Below are 18,761 nucleotides of genomic sequence, written 5' to 3'. Positions count from 1 at the left end.
GCAGCAGACTGGATAAGTTATGCCATTTAGCACTGTTTGGATTTTATGGAGTTTGTGGATGCGTTTTGCATGGTCAACCACACTGTCGTTTGTTTGTTTCGTTGCGTCTCAACTCTTTATTCCACAAACCTCCTTAACATCACATAATTGTGTCGGAACATTACTGGCCTTTATTCTCGGACTCCCCTTGATGTTTGTTCTGGAAAGGGCAGACTGTCCTGCTTCCAAAAGCTTTTTAATCCTATTACTCACATTCCACTTGCATTTTACAAAGGAAAACCCTATTTTATGTAGGTTTGACTTTGGAAAGATGAATATAATAGAGATCATGTTTTTGCATTTGGTGTGTGCATATGATGCTGATAACGCTCTCTCTGTATTTTCTTTCACAGATTGTGTGTACATAGAGAGCCGACGGCCGAACACGCCCTACTTCATCTGTAGCATTCAGGATTTTAAGCTGGTGAGTCGAGTCTGCTTTTCCTTCCTCCCTGCTGTCCAGATCACGGCCCCCTCTCCGCATGCCCTCATCTCACGCTATTGTGTTTTATTTGTTATTTCTTTCTGTACATCGAAAGCAAGATCAAACGGGAGGTTTGATGTGGATAATTGCCTGCATTCATTTCCCTATAGGTTTGTCCGCCAGCACTTGTTCAGAAGCAATGCTGGTGTTGAGTGCTAAAACATCAAGACGCCGAGATTTGATTTACCTTTGCTTTAGATTTTGCCGTAGTCTTTCTAGCTCATGCTTGTTTAACCAAACTTGTGTTCGAGGTTTTTTGGAAGTGAAATGTGCTAGGGATGTTCCGATACCCTTTTTTCCTTCCCGATACCGATTCCGATACCTGGTCTCAGGGTATCAGCCGATACAGAGTACTGATCCGATACCAGGGTGTGTATCTGTATACAGCTGTATATACTACCCCTGTGTGAATTGATAGAATTATTTTATGGTGTGCTTTAGACGTATCCCTTAATAAAACATGAACAAATACATACAGTAAATTAGAGAGTATTTTTATTATCTGACAGACATTTGAGAGTGATATTATTTATTTTTCTTAAGTCGCAGTTTTACTGGCTGGTTGGTCAACTCTGAAATACTGCCAAACAGCGCTAGCACTGGGGATGGGCATTTTTCAATAATTTCATATTAGAATATTTGAGCTCATAAAAAACGAATATTCGTTTATTTAAATTAAGTGAAAAAATACGTAATTTGTTTCGTTTTTATTTAGTCACAATTTCACATCAAGCTTATATCTATCATTAAATATTCATAATGCACTAATATTAGTTCCTGTATATAGGGTTTTTAATGTTGAAAAGATTAACAACGTTGGAAAAACTAGAAAAATACATAAAAACCGCATTTAAACCTGCGCGAAGCGAAATCATACAAAAACCAAACATACAAAACAAAACGCACATTGAAAGTCTGTGATATATGTGATATCTTGTTTATTTTGTTTAACATGTTCTTGATAAGAAAAACAAGCATAATACAGTAGGTCTATTTTACTCTGTTGATCTGTTCAATAAGCCGACAGTTTACAAGCCGACAGCGGAGAATGTGAATAATGCGTTGCGTTGATCTTCTCTAACTCCCGGTAACAAAACCCAGATCTGACAAGAATATCTGGCTTTATTGTTTATAATGTTGATAATAAATCAAATAAACAGGCTTCTTGATACCTCCATACCGACTGTTAATTGATCCTAAAAACAAAGACGGAGCCATTTTAGTGCTTGTTGTTTATTACGTGACCGGCATTTGAGGAAGAATGACTAATTCTGCTGATCACCACCGCAAATATTGTTTTCTTTGTTGTTTCATGGTCAGTGTCTGTCTTGTTTAGCTTTGCATTACATTAACATCAATAAGTAAATTCAACTAAGCCTAACTAAAGCATTTCAACGCGTTTTAAAACAAACACCCGTGCGGATGTATTTACAGGCTATAACTTGAAGGTGACGACCCTGAAGTTCTCAGGAGGAAAATACAGGCTTTAGGTATGGAGAAAGGTACCAGTCTTATGCTAAGGCCAAATTTATTAACATTAGTTGCAGTGAAATATACATTTTAATGTTTTAAGTTATTGAAATCAGCATTAGTTAGCCCAACATATTTCTAACAAACGAACAACCGCTCCGAACAAGTTATGTTAATAAATAAATTAATCATCGAATCATTTAATACTACGTTGGTATTTTTATACCAACGTATATATAAGTAATGCAATGTTAACGAATTCTGTGGCTCACCAGTTTTTAAAACATTTTTGGTGATGTGAGCTGAGCATAACACGCGATCTGTCAGGCCGCCGTGTGTGAACTTAAAATATTTAAACTAGCTATCTGACTGTAAAAAGATCTAGGACGCATACAAATTATTTTTTATATTTTCTGTACATTATAAAGTCATTATAGATGAAGTGAAGAAGCGTCAAATAAGACAAGACAATTCTAAACTTGTGGAGATGCAGTTTTTTTAATGAAAAATAAAAATATTCAAATAGCATTTTTCATTTTCTAATAATTATTGCGGATTGAGTATTCGTGCACGTCCCTAGCACATTTTCATTTCTTCTTCAAAGCACAACTTTCTGTGTTTGCATTCTGAGCAGTGAAGAAGGCTTGCCATTTGCAGCGTTAAGCAAAGCTAGCGGGCATAACGGTCCTGTTTAAGAAATTGGTATCGGGTCGGTACATGGATTCAAGTACTCGCGATTCCGATACCAGAATTGTATGTGGTATCGGAGGAATTTCCAATACTAGTATCGGTATCGGAACAACCCTAAAATGTGCTGACAGTTGGCGATTTTACATTTAATGCCTGGAGTTGTTCATTCTTTTTGCTCAATAGGAAAACCAGCCTCCAACACAGAGATTTACAAGTTTAATTAGCCTGTGTGAAGCACAGCACTAGATATTTTCTAGTAAAGCCCCGTCTAGCTCACACATGTTTACGTCATAGCGCCAGCTTGGTTTTACATGCCGTTAATTGATCAATTAAAAAAAGGCGAGAGAGAGGCAGAAACTCTAGTTGAGGATCACAATCCGCTCTGACACTTTTTGCATAGATTATTAATCAGCTGCTTAAAACGCTTGAATCTCCAAAAGACGTGTTGCTCATACAGCAAAACCTTCTTGGATTGAATTGTATTTATCAGGCCAATGAAATTCCTGATTTATTTCCCCCCTCCTCTGCTCGAGAGCTGCCAAAAGCATCCACGCCAGATTTCACGATCTCAGCGTTGAGATAAAGTTGCGTCACAAGCAAATAAGCACATTACGACCGTTCTGATGGCTACTTCCCCACAGCAGGAGGCAATTAGCCCAGAGGTCCCTCAGCTTGCCTGTGCGCCTCGCCTGTGGAGTGTGTGGAGGTGCCCCAGGGGGCTTTGTTAATAGTACTGAACGGCTAAGGTGGTGATGGTGGGGGGTTGGATGCAGGGCAGGCTATGACAGCCACGGGAGCTGAATGGGGGAGGATGGGGTGCAGGGCTGAGTGAAAAAGATGGGGGAGAGCGAGTGCGTGCCAGAGCCCGGGCATCCAAGCAGCCTGTAATCGGATTGCTGGGAAGAGTGCTGAGGGCAGCAGAAGTCTGCTCTTGCCAAGAATAACATATAGTATGTTTTGTGATTATCTTTACCTTAATTAAGTGCAGATCATGAAGTCTTTGTCTGATGGCAGTAAATGTCAAGAGGGAAGAAAAGGACGTCAGTGGCCCTTCTTACGATCTTCTTTTTCTTTCTCTTCAACTGCTTTATCCATCTCATTAATCAATGCTCATCCGTGTTGTTGCTTGTAAGATATATTGGATCCTGGTTTGCCCTGTAAGTGCTAGGAATGTGCATGCGTGATTGATTAGTGGAGTCATTTATGCATTATTTATTTTTGAAGGGTAAGTTGTTAAAAGTAGCTTATTTTGAATCCATTATTAAAGGGATGTGGATAGGGCTAGGCGATACAGCTGAAAAAATGTATCGACGATATAAGGTTTCGTATCATTCGATATCGATAATTATTGATACATTTTAATAGCCTTTATTAAGACCAGTAGAAAATTGATTTTCACCACTGTATTATTCACATTTTCTCAATTTGAACTGTATAACTGTAAAGTCTTTTGGTAATAAATAGACTTATTGTAACAGAGACAGCATCAGGTTTATTAAAGGGTTTATTACAAATAATAAACTTCCGTGATGATGAATAACTGCAATGTCTGCGATAGAGATATATACGTTGTTAAATAGTGGATGCGAATGTGTGTCGCACTGCATGGACGCATCGTTCTATTGTTATTGATAAAGGTCTGTCGTCGATACATATCGTTATCGTTTTATTGCTCAGCGTTAGATGTGGACTGTTTTAAGATGAGTCGTTTTGTTGACTGGTGTGTTTAGTATTTTGCACATCGGTTCTTGTATTTTTAACAGTGCTGTCAATCTATTAAAAAAAATAACTAATTAACAACATTTTTTTTGGAAATTAATCTAAACAATAATAATAATGTAATTACTAAACAAATGTGCTCAAGGGCATAATCTTGTGTTTTTTTTTTTATTAAAGCATGAAAGAAAACTTAATTCTGGTGCGCTGTAGGGATGTGCACGAATATTCGAATATTCGATCCGCAATAACTATTCGAATATTAAAAATGCTATTCGAATATTCCTATTTTTCATAAGAATAAAACTGCGTCACCACAAGGTTAATTTACTGTTACAGAAGACCTTAGAGTCAGGTCTTATTTAACGCTTCTTCACTTCTTCTGTAATGATTTTTTCATGTACAGAAAATATAAAAAATCATTTGTATGTGTTCCTAAATCTTTGTTCACTCAGATTGCAAGCTAGTTTAAATATTTTAAGTTTACACATTGGATGCCCGGATCGCGTTTTATGCACGGCTCACATCACCATATTAAAATGTTTCAAAACTGGTGAGCCACAGAATTCGTTAACATTACTTACATTAGGTATAAAAATATCAACGTAATATTAAATGATTAACAACAATAATTCATTTATCACCATTACTTGTTTGCAGCAGTTGTTCTTAGTAAATTCATATTTGTTTGTTAAAAATATATTAAGTAATGCTAATTTCAACAACTTGAAACATGAAAATGTACATTTCACTGCAACAAATGGTAATGAATTTGGCCTTAACATAAGACTGGCACATTTTTACATACCTAAAAGCAAGAATTTTCCTTCTAGAAGTTCAAATAGGGTCGTCGCCTTCAAGTTACAGCCTGTAGGTCTAAATAAATTCGCACGGGTGCTTTTTTTGTTTGTTTTAAAACGCGCTGTAATTCCTTACCTTAGTTGAAATAAATAGGCCTACCTTATTTATTGATGCAAATCCAATGCAAAGCTAAACAAGACAGACACTGACCGTGAACGACAAAGAAAACAATATTTATATGCGTGCTGATCAGCAGAATATCTTCCTCAGATGACGTAATCAGGGAATCAAGCACTATGGCTCCGTCTTTGTTGCGGGGTAATTTTTAGGATCTTAACAGTCGGCATGAGGTATCAAGCCCGTTTACTTTATTTATTATCAACATTATAAACAATAAAGCCAGGTATTCTTGTCAGATCTGGGTTTTGTTACCGGGAGTTAGAGAAGAGCAGCGCGTTTTCTCCACTGTCGGCTTGTTGAACAGACTTTCACCAGAGTAAAATAGACCTATATGCTTGTTTTTCTTATCAAGAACATGTAAAACAAAATAAACAAGATAACCATATATCACAGACTGTCGATATACGTTGCGTTTTGTTTGTTTTGTTTTGTCTGTTTTCTTTTTGTATTATACCGTTCTGCGCAGGTTTAAATGCAGTTTTTATGTATTTTTCTATTTTTTCAGCATAAAAAAACGATATACAGGATATAATATTAATGCATTATGACTATTTAATGATAATTATAAGCTTGATGTGAAATTGTGACTAAATAAAAACGTCACAAATTACGTCATTATTAACTTAATTTAAATAAACCAATATTCGAATATTCGTTTTTTATGAGCTCAAATATTCGAATATGAAATTATTGAAAAATGCCCATCCCTAGTGCGTTGTCTGACTGAGATTTTTCGCGCTGCACAGCTAGAAGCTGCGTGACTGTACTGGACGCATAAAAGACGTTTCAAATCGTGCTTAAATGGTTTAAAAGCCTTTGCATGAATAAGAGAGTGATCATATAATATAATGCTAGCCAAAGGATGACAGAAAAACAGATGCTGCATTAATTGCATTAAATATTTTTAACACGTTAATCTGAAAAAAATGATTGCATGCGTTGACACATTCATTTTGACAGCGCAAATGTTTTACATTTCATATTTTTATTTTAAACGAACTAAATTATTTTTTAAGTGCTTTTGGTTGTGCGTGTTAGTGTTAAAAAACAGAATTGGTCAAATAATTTGTTGTTGTGTGTGTTCTTGATATTTTTATTTCCCCAAAATAATCTGGGATAAAAGTCATTTTATAGCTCAGGTGATGTCAGGCGGTCTGAAACAAGTGTACCGGACGTGTGGTTAGACCCCAGGCCCTCACCTCTTTTGTCACCCCTCTGTTCTTAATTGGGACACGAGCATCTGTCCACTAAAATGGTAGAAAAGCCTTTAGGTCGATTGCCCTGACCCCTCCTCACCCCCCTCATTGACATCCCCTCTCCTGCATTCTCTCTCTTTCTCAGCCTTAATTCATCCCAGGCTTTAATTCATCCACTTGTATAGAGCAGTTGAGGTCTCTGAAAACAGGAGAGGCCATAATGCTAAATGAGGGTATCGGCAGGTTCCAGCATTAGCAGATTTACAGAGTGCTTCTACATAATAAAGTCAATTCATTACATGCGCGATGATCATGGCTCTCTGGAGGATGGGTTTCTCCTGCGGTATTAAACACTCGTGGCACACTCGGCTTCAGCTGTGTTTTCGCTAGCTCGCGTCGGAGAGCTTCTGTTGTGTCACGTGAGCCTCGCTCTCAGCAACCGATCCCGGCGACCCTCTTCTGCCACGAGCCACGGAAATCGCCTCGCTTCTGACAAGACAACCTCATTAATATGGTTCTCCTCTAGTCTTAAGGGTTGAACAACGTCACCCCGTGTACTTTATCTAATGACCTGGGAATCCAGTTAGCACCGGAGACCAAACCTGCATGCTGCAATCAATCCCTCTGCCTACTCTGAATCTTTTTGTGCCCTGTGTGTGTGGAGCAGATCTTCACACTGTCACAGAAATGTTTCCAACCTTCACTCAGTCAAAATCACACCATTAATCAACACGCTTTTCACTCAACCTATTCCTTTTTTCCCTATGCTCGTATTCATATCTTGCAAGAGCCTCTCGCTGCTTAAAAGGGTTTAAAGATGTACAAGGACAGGTGCCTCCACCCTTGTTTGTGAGCACACATACTGTGATTAAGACGCAGATGACTGAGCTCCTCTCTGCTCGTGTAAACAGTTTGGTGGTAAAGACAGAATAATGGAGAGACTCAAGGGGGTGGGGAAAATGCATCTTTTCTGTATTGGCATTGTTTGAGGTGGGACTAGCTTGTGCCCTCAATCAAGCAGCTTTTACAAAATACTCCACAATCGTAACACGTGCCAAGCTCTAAATGCTAGTACATTTTGGTTTTGCTAAGTAAATAAAACAGTTATTCATCATTTTGCCTGTACATGCATCTGCAGTGTAATGCATGTATTGCAAAGACTCCAGCATCTACTAATGATGCTCATTGGGATGGATACAATAATATTTTTAATAATCAAATGGACAGTTTTGGCTGTCAAAATACAGATATTGCGGGTTTGCAGCATATACTAAGTCATTACTGTGATCAGAATGACTAGTTGCATTCATTTCATGTGCGATAATGGCTTGCTGTTATCCCAGCACCATTTTGTTCCTCGAATCTAGCGTTGCATGCTGATTTCAAGGATGCTGACAACCTCAGCGTGTTTATTTTTCAGCCTCAATCCATCAGTGCAGCGCGTAACACACGTACGGCGTATTAACGCGATGAGAACAACACGTTCATTTAAGTATCTGTTGCTAATAGGGAAACAGGTATTGTGTTATACAGTGATTCAGCACGCGTGAATCAAAAGAGTCGTGTTGACACTCGGTTGGCTGAAAATAGAGCCTTGAGACATTGGGAAGAAAAAGAGAGGCAGGGAGAGAGAGAAAAAGAAGGGAGAATGATCTCTGAGGGGATGCTCAGACACAAAGACAATTCACCACCGAATCGATCATAAACAGCACGAGTTTTTCTCCTCGAGTCAATCTCGGTCTCAATGTCCTGCCTCTTTGTCTCCGCCTGCCTCTCTCACTTGTTCCTCCTGTTAATTTGGGCTGGCTGCATATGCCTGATGACTGACAGTCTTGTTGTCGGTGTGTTGCCGTGGCACCCTTCCCCCATCCCCGTGGCTAAACTAATTTGCTGATATTGGCCAGCTCAGCTGCAACACAGCGCTGGCTCTAATGGAGTGATTGCTGCTCGCCTCTGGGGGCTCGGCCGCGGGCAGAAATGCCCTGCTCTTCTTGTTGTATTGGTGCTTATGGACATTTAATTAGGTGTGATGTACAATACAATTATGAGAAGGAACTCATGATTTCCAGTGAAGCACAACGACACACGGCGGAGTGAAGGATGGTTAATGCATGAAATCACAAACAGGCTTTTTTTTAAAACGTCTTATGGTGTGAGTTCCTGTAGGGACGTGGAAGTCTTGACATGGAGTGATGTGGCTAATGCGCATGTCTGCATGGACGCTGCACATGCACTGCTTTTCAAAGATCTGCAGGTTTCTTGAGCATCAGAACGGCAATTTTTCCTAAAAAATATATAGATAAGTTGTGTAGTCCACAGGTTTTTATCCTTTTAGATGGCACGGACCCCCAAGTGTTATTATCCTTGGGTGAGGGACCCCCATCCTTAGTTAATTTAAAAGCCATGTGTCTTCTGTGAATGCCTGATTTTATACGCTGAAAAATTATTATAAATTAAAAAGAGTTTCTGCTAAGTTACATTGTATATATTTTCCTCACTATTGTAATGAACTGTTAAATGTATTCATTATTTATGTATGTGTAATTTTAATATAACTTTTATTAATATTAGTCAGTTTTTCAATTAATTTACTTAAATTAAATTGTATCTGTTTAATAAATTAACAATTTTTTTTTATTTTAATCACTTATTAAATGATGTATTTTATTTATTTATTTTTATTCAATTTAAATATGTATTTTTTTGTCAGTTTATTCAATTTTAATTTATTTATATATTTTTATTAAATCTTATTTACGTATTTTAGCCATATTATTTTTAAAAATGTATTATATTTTTCCTTTTTCAACAGTTTTTCTCTTTTACAACTTTTACATGGACCCCATCATTACCTTGAGGACCCCTGCTCGAATCTAATAATCACATTGTACCATAAGACCCCTGGTTCGGTTTGGGCCTGTTAATGCAGGTTTTTACCCCTGCAGTTCGCTCGCCGAGCTATACAGTTCGCTCACTCAGCTATACATAGCCCCCTAATGATTCACTTGAAACAATAGCCCAGTGGATGGCAAGGACACTGCAATTTGAACTGTCCCTGCATTGACCCTTGTTTTAGTGGTCCTGCTTTGAAATGTCAATTAGCACAGGCTATTGATTATTGGCAGTGCGGATATTGTTGATTAGGGTGTGTGGTTTAAGTGTTTGATAAGCCCGGTGCCAGCCCTCCTGAAGCTAAATTAAAGGCATTAGATCCTGCGTTCATGGGATGCAAATACTCTCCCTGTGTAATTCATTCCTGATGGGTTCCGCGCTTATCTCAGAGCCCTCAAAAGCTAATGATTCAAAGCCTTAATTAAAGCGCCTTCATGAAGATGCAAATATATGTGCATGCATGCGTCAACCATCGTAAAAGTGGGTTTACGAAAAGATGCACGTACGCCCTGCACAATACCTCCCGTGGATATTTCTCCAACCTGCAAGCCAGCAGCACCGATGTCCACAAATAAGAACATTACCGCTAATGTAGGTATACAGTCATGCGCAAATGCATCCGTCACCCCTCCAGCCACGTAAACAGGAGAAGGAATTAAAGGGCCTGTATAACATTAGAAGTGTAATAATGGCCAGCGTTTATATTAAATGCCCATCGCAGCTCTGATTAAATCCCCATTCGGCGCAGGGTGGGATATGTAGGTTGCCTCATCAGTCTAAGACCCGCTACCTAGCACACATATTCCTCCTTTAACAGGATCTCCTTCTCTCTCTCCCCTCCCTCCTGAGCTCCAGCATTTTGAAATGCAATTATGGATCAGTGAGCAGCACCATCAGTCGCTGCTCTTGTTAATATTTATTGAGCGAAGCTGCCATCTTTACATCAGGGAGCCTGCAGTCATTAAGAGGGGCTGCGTGGACATGGGTGGTTTTGCATTCTCTATCTCTCTCTCTCTTTCTTTCATGCTAGTGTTACACTTGATGTGTTCGCCGCCCACCCCCCATCACTCCTCTGCCCGCTCAGCTGATGAAAACGAGCGGGTGCATTTGCATGTATAAATATGCAAAAGTGCATTGCTCACAAGTGCCCCCCAGGTTTTTGTTGTGTGGTTAGTATGTGTGGCTCCTTGGTCCTTCCAAAAACGAGCCTCCAGGGCGGCAGGCTTCGCTGGCAGCTAAAGAACCAGCACACCCTATTCTCGGGGACTGAAATATCTCTACTCGCCGTTTGGAGGGCAGCGTGTGTGGCAGAAAAAGAGTGAATGTCGGTTTAGCACCGGGTAGTCGGTGTTGCTTTTTGTCAAGCAAGAAGGATGACATCACACGCACTTCTAAATTCAGCAGCAGCATCATGGCTAAACATGCTAAAACATGCACTTTTCCCCAATGGCCTTTTGAAGTAATTCGAGAGACCAACGGCAGTCCGTTTTTTTGTGCACGTGTGCGCGCCACATGCCCCTCCATCCATTTTTATTTTTTCGGAATTGACTTTTCACTGTTTTGATGTTGCCCTCCCTCTCGAATTATTCATGGCTCCAGTTTATTTCGGCGAAACATGACTGTAAATCCCCAACGCATTGAGACACTAAGTAAATCTGCTGTGAAATGCTGCAACTTAATGGCCGTTTTGATTAATGTTCTTGAATGAAGTGTGGGGCCGGTTTTCTCTCCCTCCCTCCAGTACACTTGAAATTCCACTAAAGGAAGCATTAATGCTGCTGGTGGTAATGACATTAGGTACTTAGCACTGTGCAAAATACACATAGCCCTGCCTGTCGCTACTTCCAAATGGGCATCTCTCCAAAACCAATTGAAGCTCCGTTTGTGTCGGTTTGTCTTTTGGTGCTGTTTTAAAAAACACTTTCTAGTTCATCTCCATAAGAGAGCATTTATGCAGATGGTAATTGTAGACACACCAGAAAATATATAAAGCAATATGTATACTTGGTAACAATGGTAACCACATGACAGAAGATGCAGAGAGAAAGGATATGAAAGCATACGAATTGTAGTATCATCCAATCAAAAAAAGATCAAGAACCTTTGTATTGTTTTTCTTTTTCACAATCTCTTTTTCTCTCTTGCTCTATCTTTCCTTGTTTCTTTTTCTCTCACATACATACACACTCTCTTCCTCTCCTTCCCTTATCCATTTAACAGCTCTGTGCTTTCAGTAAACGCTACTATGGAAACCAGCTGTGTGGCCGAGGGGAAAAGGTATAAAGGAGAACAAGAGGTAAAATCAAAATGGAGGCGTGTGGGGTCAACAATGGGGTACGGGTGCTCTGGGTGGTGATTACATTGCCAGATGGAGCTTGCGAGAATGCTAGGCAGGAGATAACATTTTCATAAGATACCTGAAAGCACAATCAATAGCAGCTCCTTGACGGCGAGACTAAATTATTAAACAGAGCCTTTCTCACCACATTTCATTATCTCGGCTTTCCCTTCCCGGACCACGCCGCCGCGCTGGTGGTGGGGTGGGTATTTGTCAAGTATTTTTATGCATTAAAAATCATTTGGGTCTCGGCGGAGCGGCTATGTTAATTTCACTCTCCTTGTTTTGAATCGGTGGAATTTGCCGCAGAGACACAATAGCGGTTTTTGGCACATCACAGGCAAATTCCCTCTTCTGATGTCTTCACTAGCTTCGGAAGCTGGGAACGCTGAGCCCTGGCATTCAACCCGACTGTTTCATCTGGGAAAAAGGAAAGGCAAGCTGCTCTATCTTTTGTACGCTTTGATGTCAAAGAGAGAAAAAAATACAGATACCAACACGAAGGGAATGTTTACACTTTGACAATCACAGTGTAATAAAACAACGAGTGCATTGATGTAATCCTCAGCATTTTAATTATTATTGAAAGCGTGACTTGATGTTTTGGAATATTTTTTTTTTCCGCCCACAAAGATTATAGGGCAGATGAAATTGAAAGGGTTTTTCTTAACGCGGATAAATTGTGTTTTTCCGAACCCCCACCCAAACACTGGTGTCGTTTTTATTCCCCAGCTGGATTTCCTGTTCTTGTTAACTAAAACACTGTAATTGATATTTGCCCCAAAGTAATCCAGAAATTTGGTTATTGTTGTGTATTAGCCAAGTGCCTTACACAGTCTTTGTGCGGCCAATATTTATTGCAACAATCCGGTTCTCCAAACACATGTGCTTGGCCTGACTGCCGTGTAATTGGATCCTCTCGCTCTCTCGCTCGCTCTCGCTCTCTCTCTCTCTCTCGTACTCTCTCTCCGGCTCGCAGCACCTTACACCATTTCTTTCTCATCTGTCTCTTTTCCTTTCTTCCTCGCTATTCTAGAGTGTCTCAGGGCTGCTTCTCAGTTCACCTAGTGTAATTTCCAGCTTGTCCAAAGTGTGACAGGCCAATAAAAAAAGATGTGGAAGTGCAGATTTACAGCGCTATCAGGTTCACATGCTTCTATCGGGTGGCTCTCTCCATTAAAGAACACATGTTGCAAATTAGCTCTCATAGAAGAATAAACACTAGAGGGAGTGGGAGGGCCCTCTGGCCTGGGGAGGATGGGAAATATAAGGCGCTAGAAAATTCCATAGCCTTATATCCTCACGCCTCTGAGGTTATTCCTTCCTCTTGGGTTTTCTATGCTTTTTTTCCCCGTGCATTCCAAAGGTGTAAAGAGTACCTGAAAACCATATTTAAGTAAAAGTACAGATACCTTGCAGTGAAAATTACTATCCATTACAAGTTACAAGTCACCAATTCCAAAACGACTTGAGTAAAAGTCTTCGAGTATCTGATTTTAACAGTACTTGAGTATTTTACTCATACTGAATGTAGGCTCAAAGCAGCTCTAGTCCTCAACACTTAAGAGACTTGTCAGTGAAAAACAAGAAACAGTCGATTCGCGAGGAGAGCAATCGCATTTATTTTCTTAAATCATAATAAGACTGAACACCTCAAAATTGCAACAAATCATGGTCGACACCATAACCTACATCTATTACAAACACCCAAGTCTCATTTAAGCTCAAGTGCTCATAAGTAAGCCAACATTCTTCAAAAAGGTCTCTTCAATATAACGGATAAATAAAATAATGTTAGGTAAAATTAAAAAGTCAAAGCCAGCGATTGTCAACTACCTGATAATGCACTCGTATTCACATAAAGAAGTAAGGGAAAATTCACAAGAAGTACCTTCAATGCCCTGTAAATGGCAATATTAATTCTTCTGTAGCAAAAATAAACTGCTGCAAAAAAAAGATAGGTGCCATGCAAAATGTAATGTGTAATTGCATTAGTCATTACAAATGTAGTGAAGTTAAAGAGTACATATACTTGTTCAAAAATGTAGTTAAGTAGAGAGTAAAAGTTGCTAATATCTTTAATACACAGTATAACTACAAAGTAGCCAAAAAGATACTTAAGTACAGTAACTAATTACATTTACTCCAATACTTTACATCACTGGTGCATTCAATTCCAACACATTTGTGGTTTGTAGGGGACGTGCTCACATTAATTACTTTGCATCCACTGTTTTGGTGCAGCACATTTTTTTAGCATGTTCTCCTGTTGTGTGAGCGCCTTGCAGCGATGATGTCAGGGCAAGCATCCAATAGTAATTTGAGGTACACATTTTAATTGACGTTTATAAACCTGTTTAAAAGGCTGGTGGGCTTTTTTATGCAAATTATTTGTAGAAAGAAATTTGTAGAATGATTTCACAATCTTCAGTTACAGTAGGTTCCAGCACAAGGCTGCAAAGTTTTTTTGTCAGTGACTAAATGTTTTATTCGTTTTTATTTCTGTCATGTTCATAAACAGCTTTTGTTACTGCCGCATTGTGACAAGAATAACGCGGAGGGCAACGAGGTGCTCGGGCCCTCTCCGATTCTTACCTTGGGCTATTGAACTTAACATCCCATTTATAGATTGCAGTTATGCCTGAGCCATTTGTAGCAGAATAGCTCTTTATAGATTGAAGAAAGTAATGAGAAAGAAAGAACACCAGATCATTTTCTGCACACTTACGTGTTGGGAACGTTTGTTTTTCGCTCGCAGTTTCGTTTTCGAAAGCCTCTGCCGCTGCCTGGTGGTGTTGATAAATGTCTGCCTGTGGACATGCTGGAAGATGAGGTGATGGTCTCCATTTGTAATGTGGTGGACACACATGTCCGGGGCTGATCTGTGCTAGTGAGGAGATACATGCCGCTCTTCCCTGCTGCTGAAGATGAAATGGCCTGATTTAATGTGTAGACCTGCCTAGAAGGTGATATGGAGTTTGTGTCAGGGTGTGTGCTGCACTAGCTGAGACAGATTAAAACCTGAGTACGTCTGTGTGCGTGTTTCTCTACTGTGACACATATGCTCTCCAACATCTCCAGTGCCACTCAAAAACAAGCGGGCGCATACATGCGTGATACTGAAGCGGAATGCTGTTCTGCACTCAAAGGAGAAATCCTTCACCTGCTTTGGCCTCGAACTGATGGTTTAGGAGTGAGTGGGCTGAGGTTGGCTGCATGTTAGGAAATGCCAAGCACATTATAAGACCTGGATTAGTGCTTGATATGGAGGAAAAACCAGGGCAGAGATCAGGGCAGTGGTGTGTGTGAGGCTGAATAAGATGGGCATTAATACTAAACTGCTGCCTTTTATCAACAAGCATGAGCCCCTTATCAGGTGACATTACCTTGGTAATTTCCAAATAAAACTTAATAAATTGGGATGTGATGGATTTCTCTCACAGCTTGATGTGGGACAGACGGAGTCCAGCCTCTTTTGGCATGGTTTGCACGTTCAGGCAGATAAGATGAATCTGTTCTCAATAAATCACTATTGAGCAGAAGAATTTAGCTTCAGAATTTAGTTCAGCTTGTTTTCTTACTAGGGCTGTGAAAATTCAATCATGCGTTGTGCATCACAGATTAGCTCCATTAATCTATACAGCATCTCAATACTGTTGTGCATTATATTTTTCTACATTAACATAATTGTCTACATAAATATAGTTTTATAGATTTTCTATAGTGTAATTAATAGAAGCACGTCAAAATCGGCAAAGATGCTTCGAAGATGCATATATTGCAGATATTAAAGGGACAGTTTACCCAAAAATAAAAATTCAATCATCTTGTCTTTTCAAACCTGTATGACTTTCTTTCTTCTGCAAAACACAAACAAAGATGTTTTAAAGAATGTTGGTATCCAAACAATGGCAATACCCATTCACTTCTATGACACATAACCAACGTAAGTCAATGAGTACCGATGTTTTTCCGTTGTTGTCATTTTAATTTACTAAAATTTAGGGCTGGGTAAAAAATATTGTTTCTTCGATTTTAATCGATCTTCAATTTAATGAAACAATATCGATTCGGGAAATCGATTCTTAATGCGTGTGCTTTAGTTCAAGGATATCTGTATTTCGCCTATCTTCCTGAAGATGTCGCAATCACTCGTGCTGATACATTTAAAACAAAACCATTTCAAATAAAAAGTGGGAGAGGGGGACGGATCATGGCGGAAGCTCACGGTAGCCAATGGACCCCAGCGCCGACTAAATTAAAGTCTGATGTGTGGAAGCACTTTGTTTAAAGGCAATGACGGCAAAGGTGAGGTCGACAAAACAACTGTCGTTTGAAAGTTGTGCCCGCAAGAGCTATGATTTTGCAACAAACCTATGAAACCACCTGTCGAGATGTCACCCTGCCGCGATATCTGGTTCATGCGATTCTTGACAGCAACGGCTAGACTTCGCTTTTGCCTGCAAATTACAGTCAGATTCACCTCGCGCCAAGAAAATAACTGACGCTATAGTAATGCTGATTTGCAAGTATTTACGCCCATATGCGATAGTTGAGAACGAGGGCTTTCACAATGTTATCAATGTTTTGGAGCCGAGATACGCAATGGTGACACGCAAGGAGAGATTCAGTTACCAGCATATATACTTAAATGTGGGTTCCATGCCTGCAAAACAAGCTTTTTAATCTAAGTACTGATAACTAATCGATATTGAATCGAATCGAATCGAAACCATACAAATAAGAATCGAATCGCCAATTTGGTCGCAAAACCCAGCCCTACTAAAATTAAAACGTTTCTGTTCATTGAAATTAAATTTAAATATTAAAAAATTATTGGAAAAACTTAACTAACGGAAAAATTGAAATTTTGCCACAAAAATAAACTGAAATAAGTTTAAAGCACAAAAATTATTATAATAAACAAAAACTAAAATAAAAATGAATTAATCTTATGTAGCAACATAAAAAATAAATTATACAGTGACAAAAGCATATACCAAAATTAGCAAAAACTTTTAGTAAAATTAACGAAATAACGAAAAATTTAAAAATAAAAGCTTATTAAAAATATTTATAAAACGAAGTAAAACTAAAATCAAAACTAAATAACCGTTACTAACATTCTTCAAAATAGTAAATGAAAAACGAAAAGTAAATTATCCCTTTAAGCAGTAAATATGAATTGGTGTTGTTTAGTTTGCTGCAAGAAATATAAAATGAGCTTATGAAATGTAAAAAAATGGTGTAGTTATAAATGGGACCGTTTTTTATGATAATCTCTTATGTTTGATGGAGTTGGTGTGTATGTCCGTGGCTGATATTAGTTCACCGCATGACACAGGCACAGTTGTAAGCTGCTGTCATTTTGATGCCACAACTCTTTAAATTTTACATTTAAATTTTTCAAAATATGGCCTTTTTTCTTTTCCTTTACTGTCCCAAGGTCAGTTCAGAGTGATAGTGGCAGAGAAACCTTTGTAATGTCTCTGTGCAGCACATCATCCAAGCAGGTTCACAGCTCAGAGGAGGCTTCTATCTATGCTTCAGTGTCCCTCACACACGCACCCACGCATGCACACAAAGGCAGATCTCATGGTGCTGTATAAAGGCCAATTGATTATATCCACTGCTGGGGCAGCAGGACAGGCTGATGGTGAAGTGTTTGAAGAACGGAGGCGCTAGCCAACATCTCAGAAGCCGGGAAACCCTCGCTGAGATGTTCTGAGCAGCGGGCCAATTTAGTATTTAAAAGGTGAGCTCTCTTTTAGCGGCATGGGAAGTTGAAAGGGCTGGTGCTGGCGGCTCAGCTTGCCTCGGCGTGGAAAGGCTGGCCGCTACAGCTGCCTGCCCGCTGTAATTAAGTGTGAACTGTTTGCTGCCACAAATGGCATTTAAATGCCAAGTGGTAGCCAGAGCAGGCATAATATCAAGGGTTTATGGCTTCAACCTTGCTTTTTTTCTTGTACTATATCTCTTTTCTTTGCACTACGGTTGAATGGATGGTAGGGGTTTACACAAAGGTTTACGGAAGAGAAGAAGAAACACCGAGAGGAGAGAGTCAAAGTGCATCGACACATCGTACCGATCTGTGCCAGAGCTGTCAAACTGCTGTCACCGGCAGCCATTAGAGAACAGTGGCTCTGAGTCTTTACCGTATGTGGGAGGCTGACATTTAAACATGAAAATGTAGACAAGGCATGAGAATTATGTCATACTGTTGGATATACTCCTGGCCAATGTTGTCTTCTGTTTGCGGTGTGATTGATTTATAAGCTGTGGCATGGAAAACATGCATGTCATTGTATTGTTTAATAGCGCATTTTATGTTTTCAAGTAGTTAGGGCGATCTGTAGCAAAGCACATGGCATTCTGATGTCATACAGGGATTTTCTTTTTTTTCTGGTTTGAAAGAACAACTAAATTTTAAGAAAAAATATTTGTATTTAGAGTCAATACACATGAAATGATATTTGTGACCAATTTAACAATTAGGCACTATGATGCAAGGAATTTGTAAATGGTCCATTTTCATTTCATTTTGAGTTTAAATATTGTGTCAGATCATGTGTTGCCTATTTTTCTGACCAAATATTTGTCCACAGCATTTACTGCAGACTGTATATTTGAGTAGTTGACAAATAAACCGTACACGTGTCCTATGGTGTGACATGGAATATGAATACTATACTATAGTATACTATAAATATTAATAAGTAATATTATTAACAGTTTGTTTTCTAAATTTTTGCTGTCGCACCCGTAGGAGACATTTACGGTTTATTTGTCAACTACCCATTTGCTCTAAAAATCGTGTTTTGAAAGTACAAAATAAGTGTATTAAAGCGTGTCAACCACCATTATGAGATTTGTGAGAACTTTGTGTGCGTGCGTGTGAGCGTGTGTGTGTGTGTGTGTGTGTGCGTTAAAATTGCACATAGATGCAGGTGTAATT

At 39.2% G+C, this 18,761-nt stretch overlaps 1 protein-coding gene across 5 annotated transcripts in view; it reads left to right on the top strand.

Annotated features, from left to right (window-relative positions):
* Window positions 1–18,761, top strand: part of rerea (arginine-glutamic acid dipeptide (RE) repeats a) — a 152,342-nt gene that overhangs the window by 82,543 nt on the left and 51,038 nt on the right. For all 5 annotated transcript variants that reach the window (XM_057363528.1, XM_057363526.1, XM_057363529.1 and 2 more), the window contains one exon: window positions 393–463. In XM_057363528.1, the coding sequence (XP_057219511.1) occupies window positions 393–463 (71 nt within the window). The remainder of the gene's footprint in view (window positions 1–392; window positions 464–18,761) is intronic.

This window comes from Triplophysa rosa, linkage group LG21 (assembly GCF_024868665.1).
Source record: "Triplophysa rosa linkage group LG21, Trosa_1v2, whole genome shotgun sequence".
NCBI classification, from domain to species: domain Eukaryota; kingdom Metazoa; phylum Chordata; class Actinopteri; order Cypriniformes; family Nemacheilidae; genus Triplophysa; species Triplophysa rosa.
Note: the sequence above shows the minus strand (reverse complement) of the source record. Positions and strands in the feature narration are given on the sequence as shown.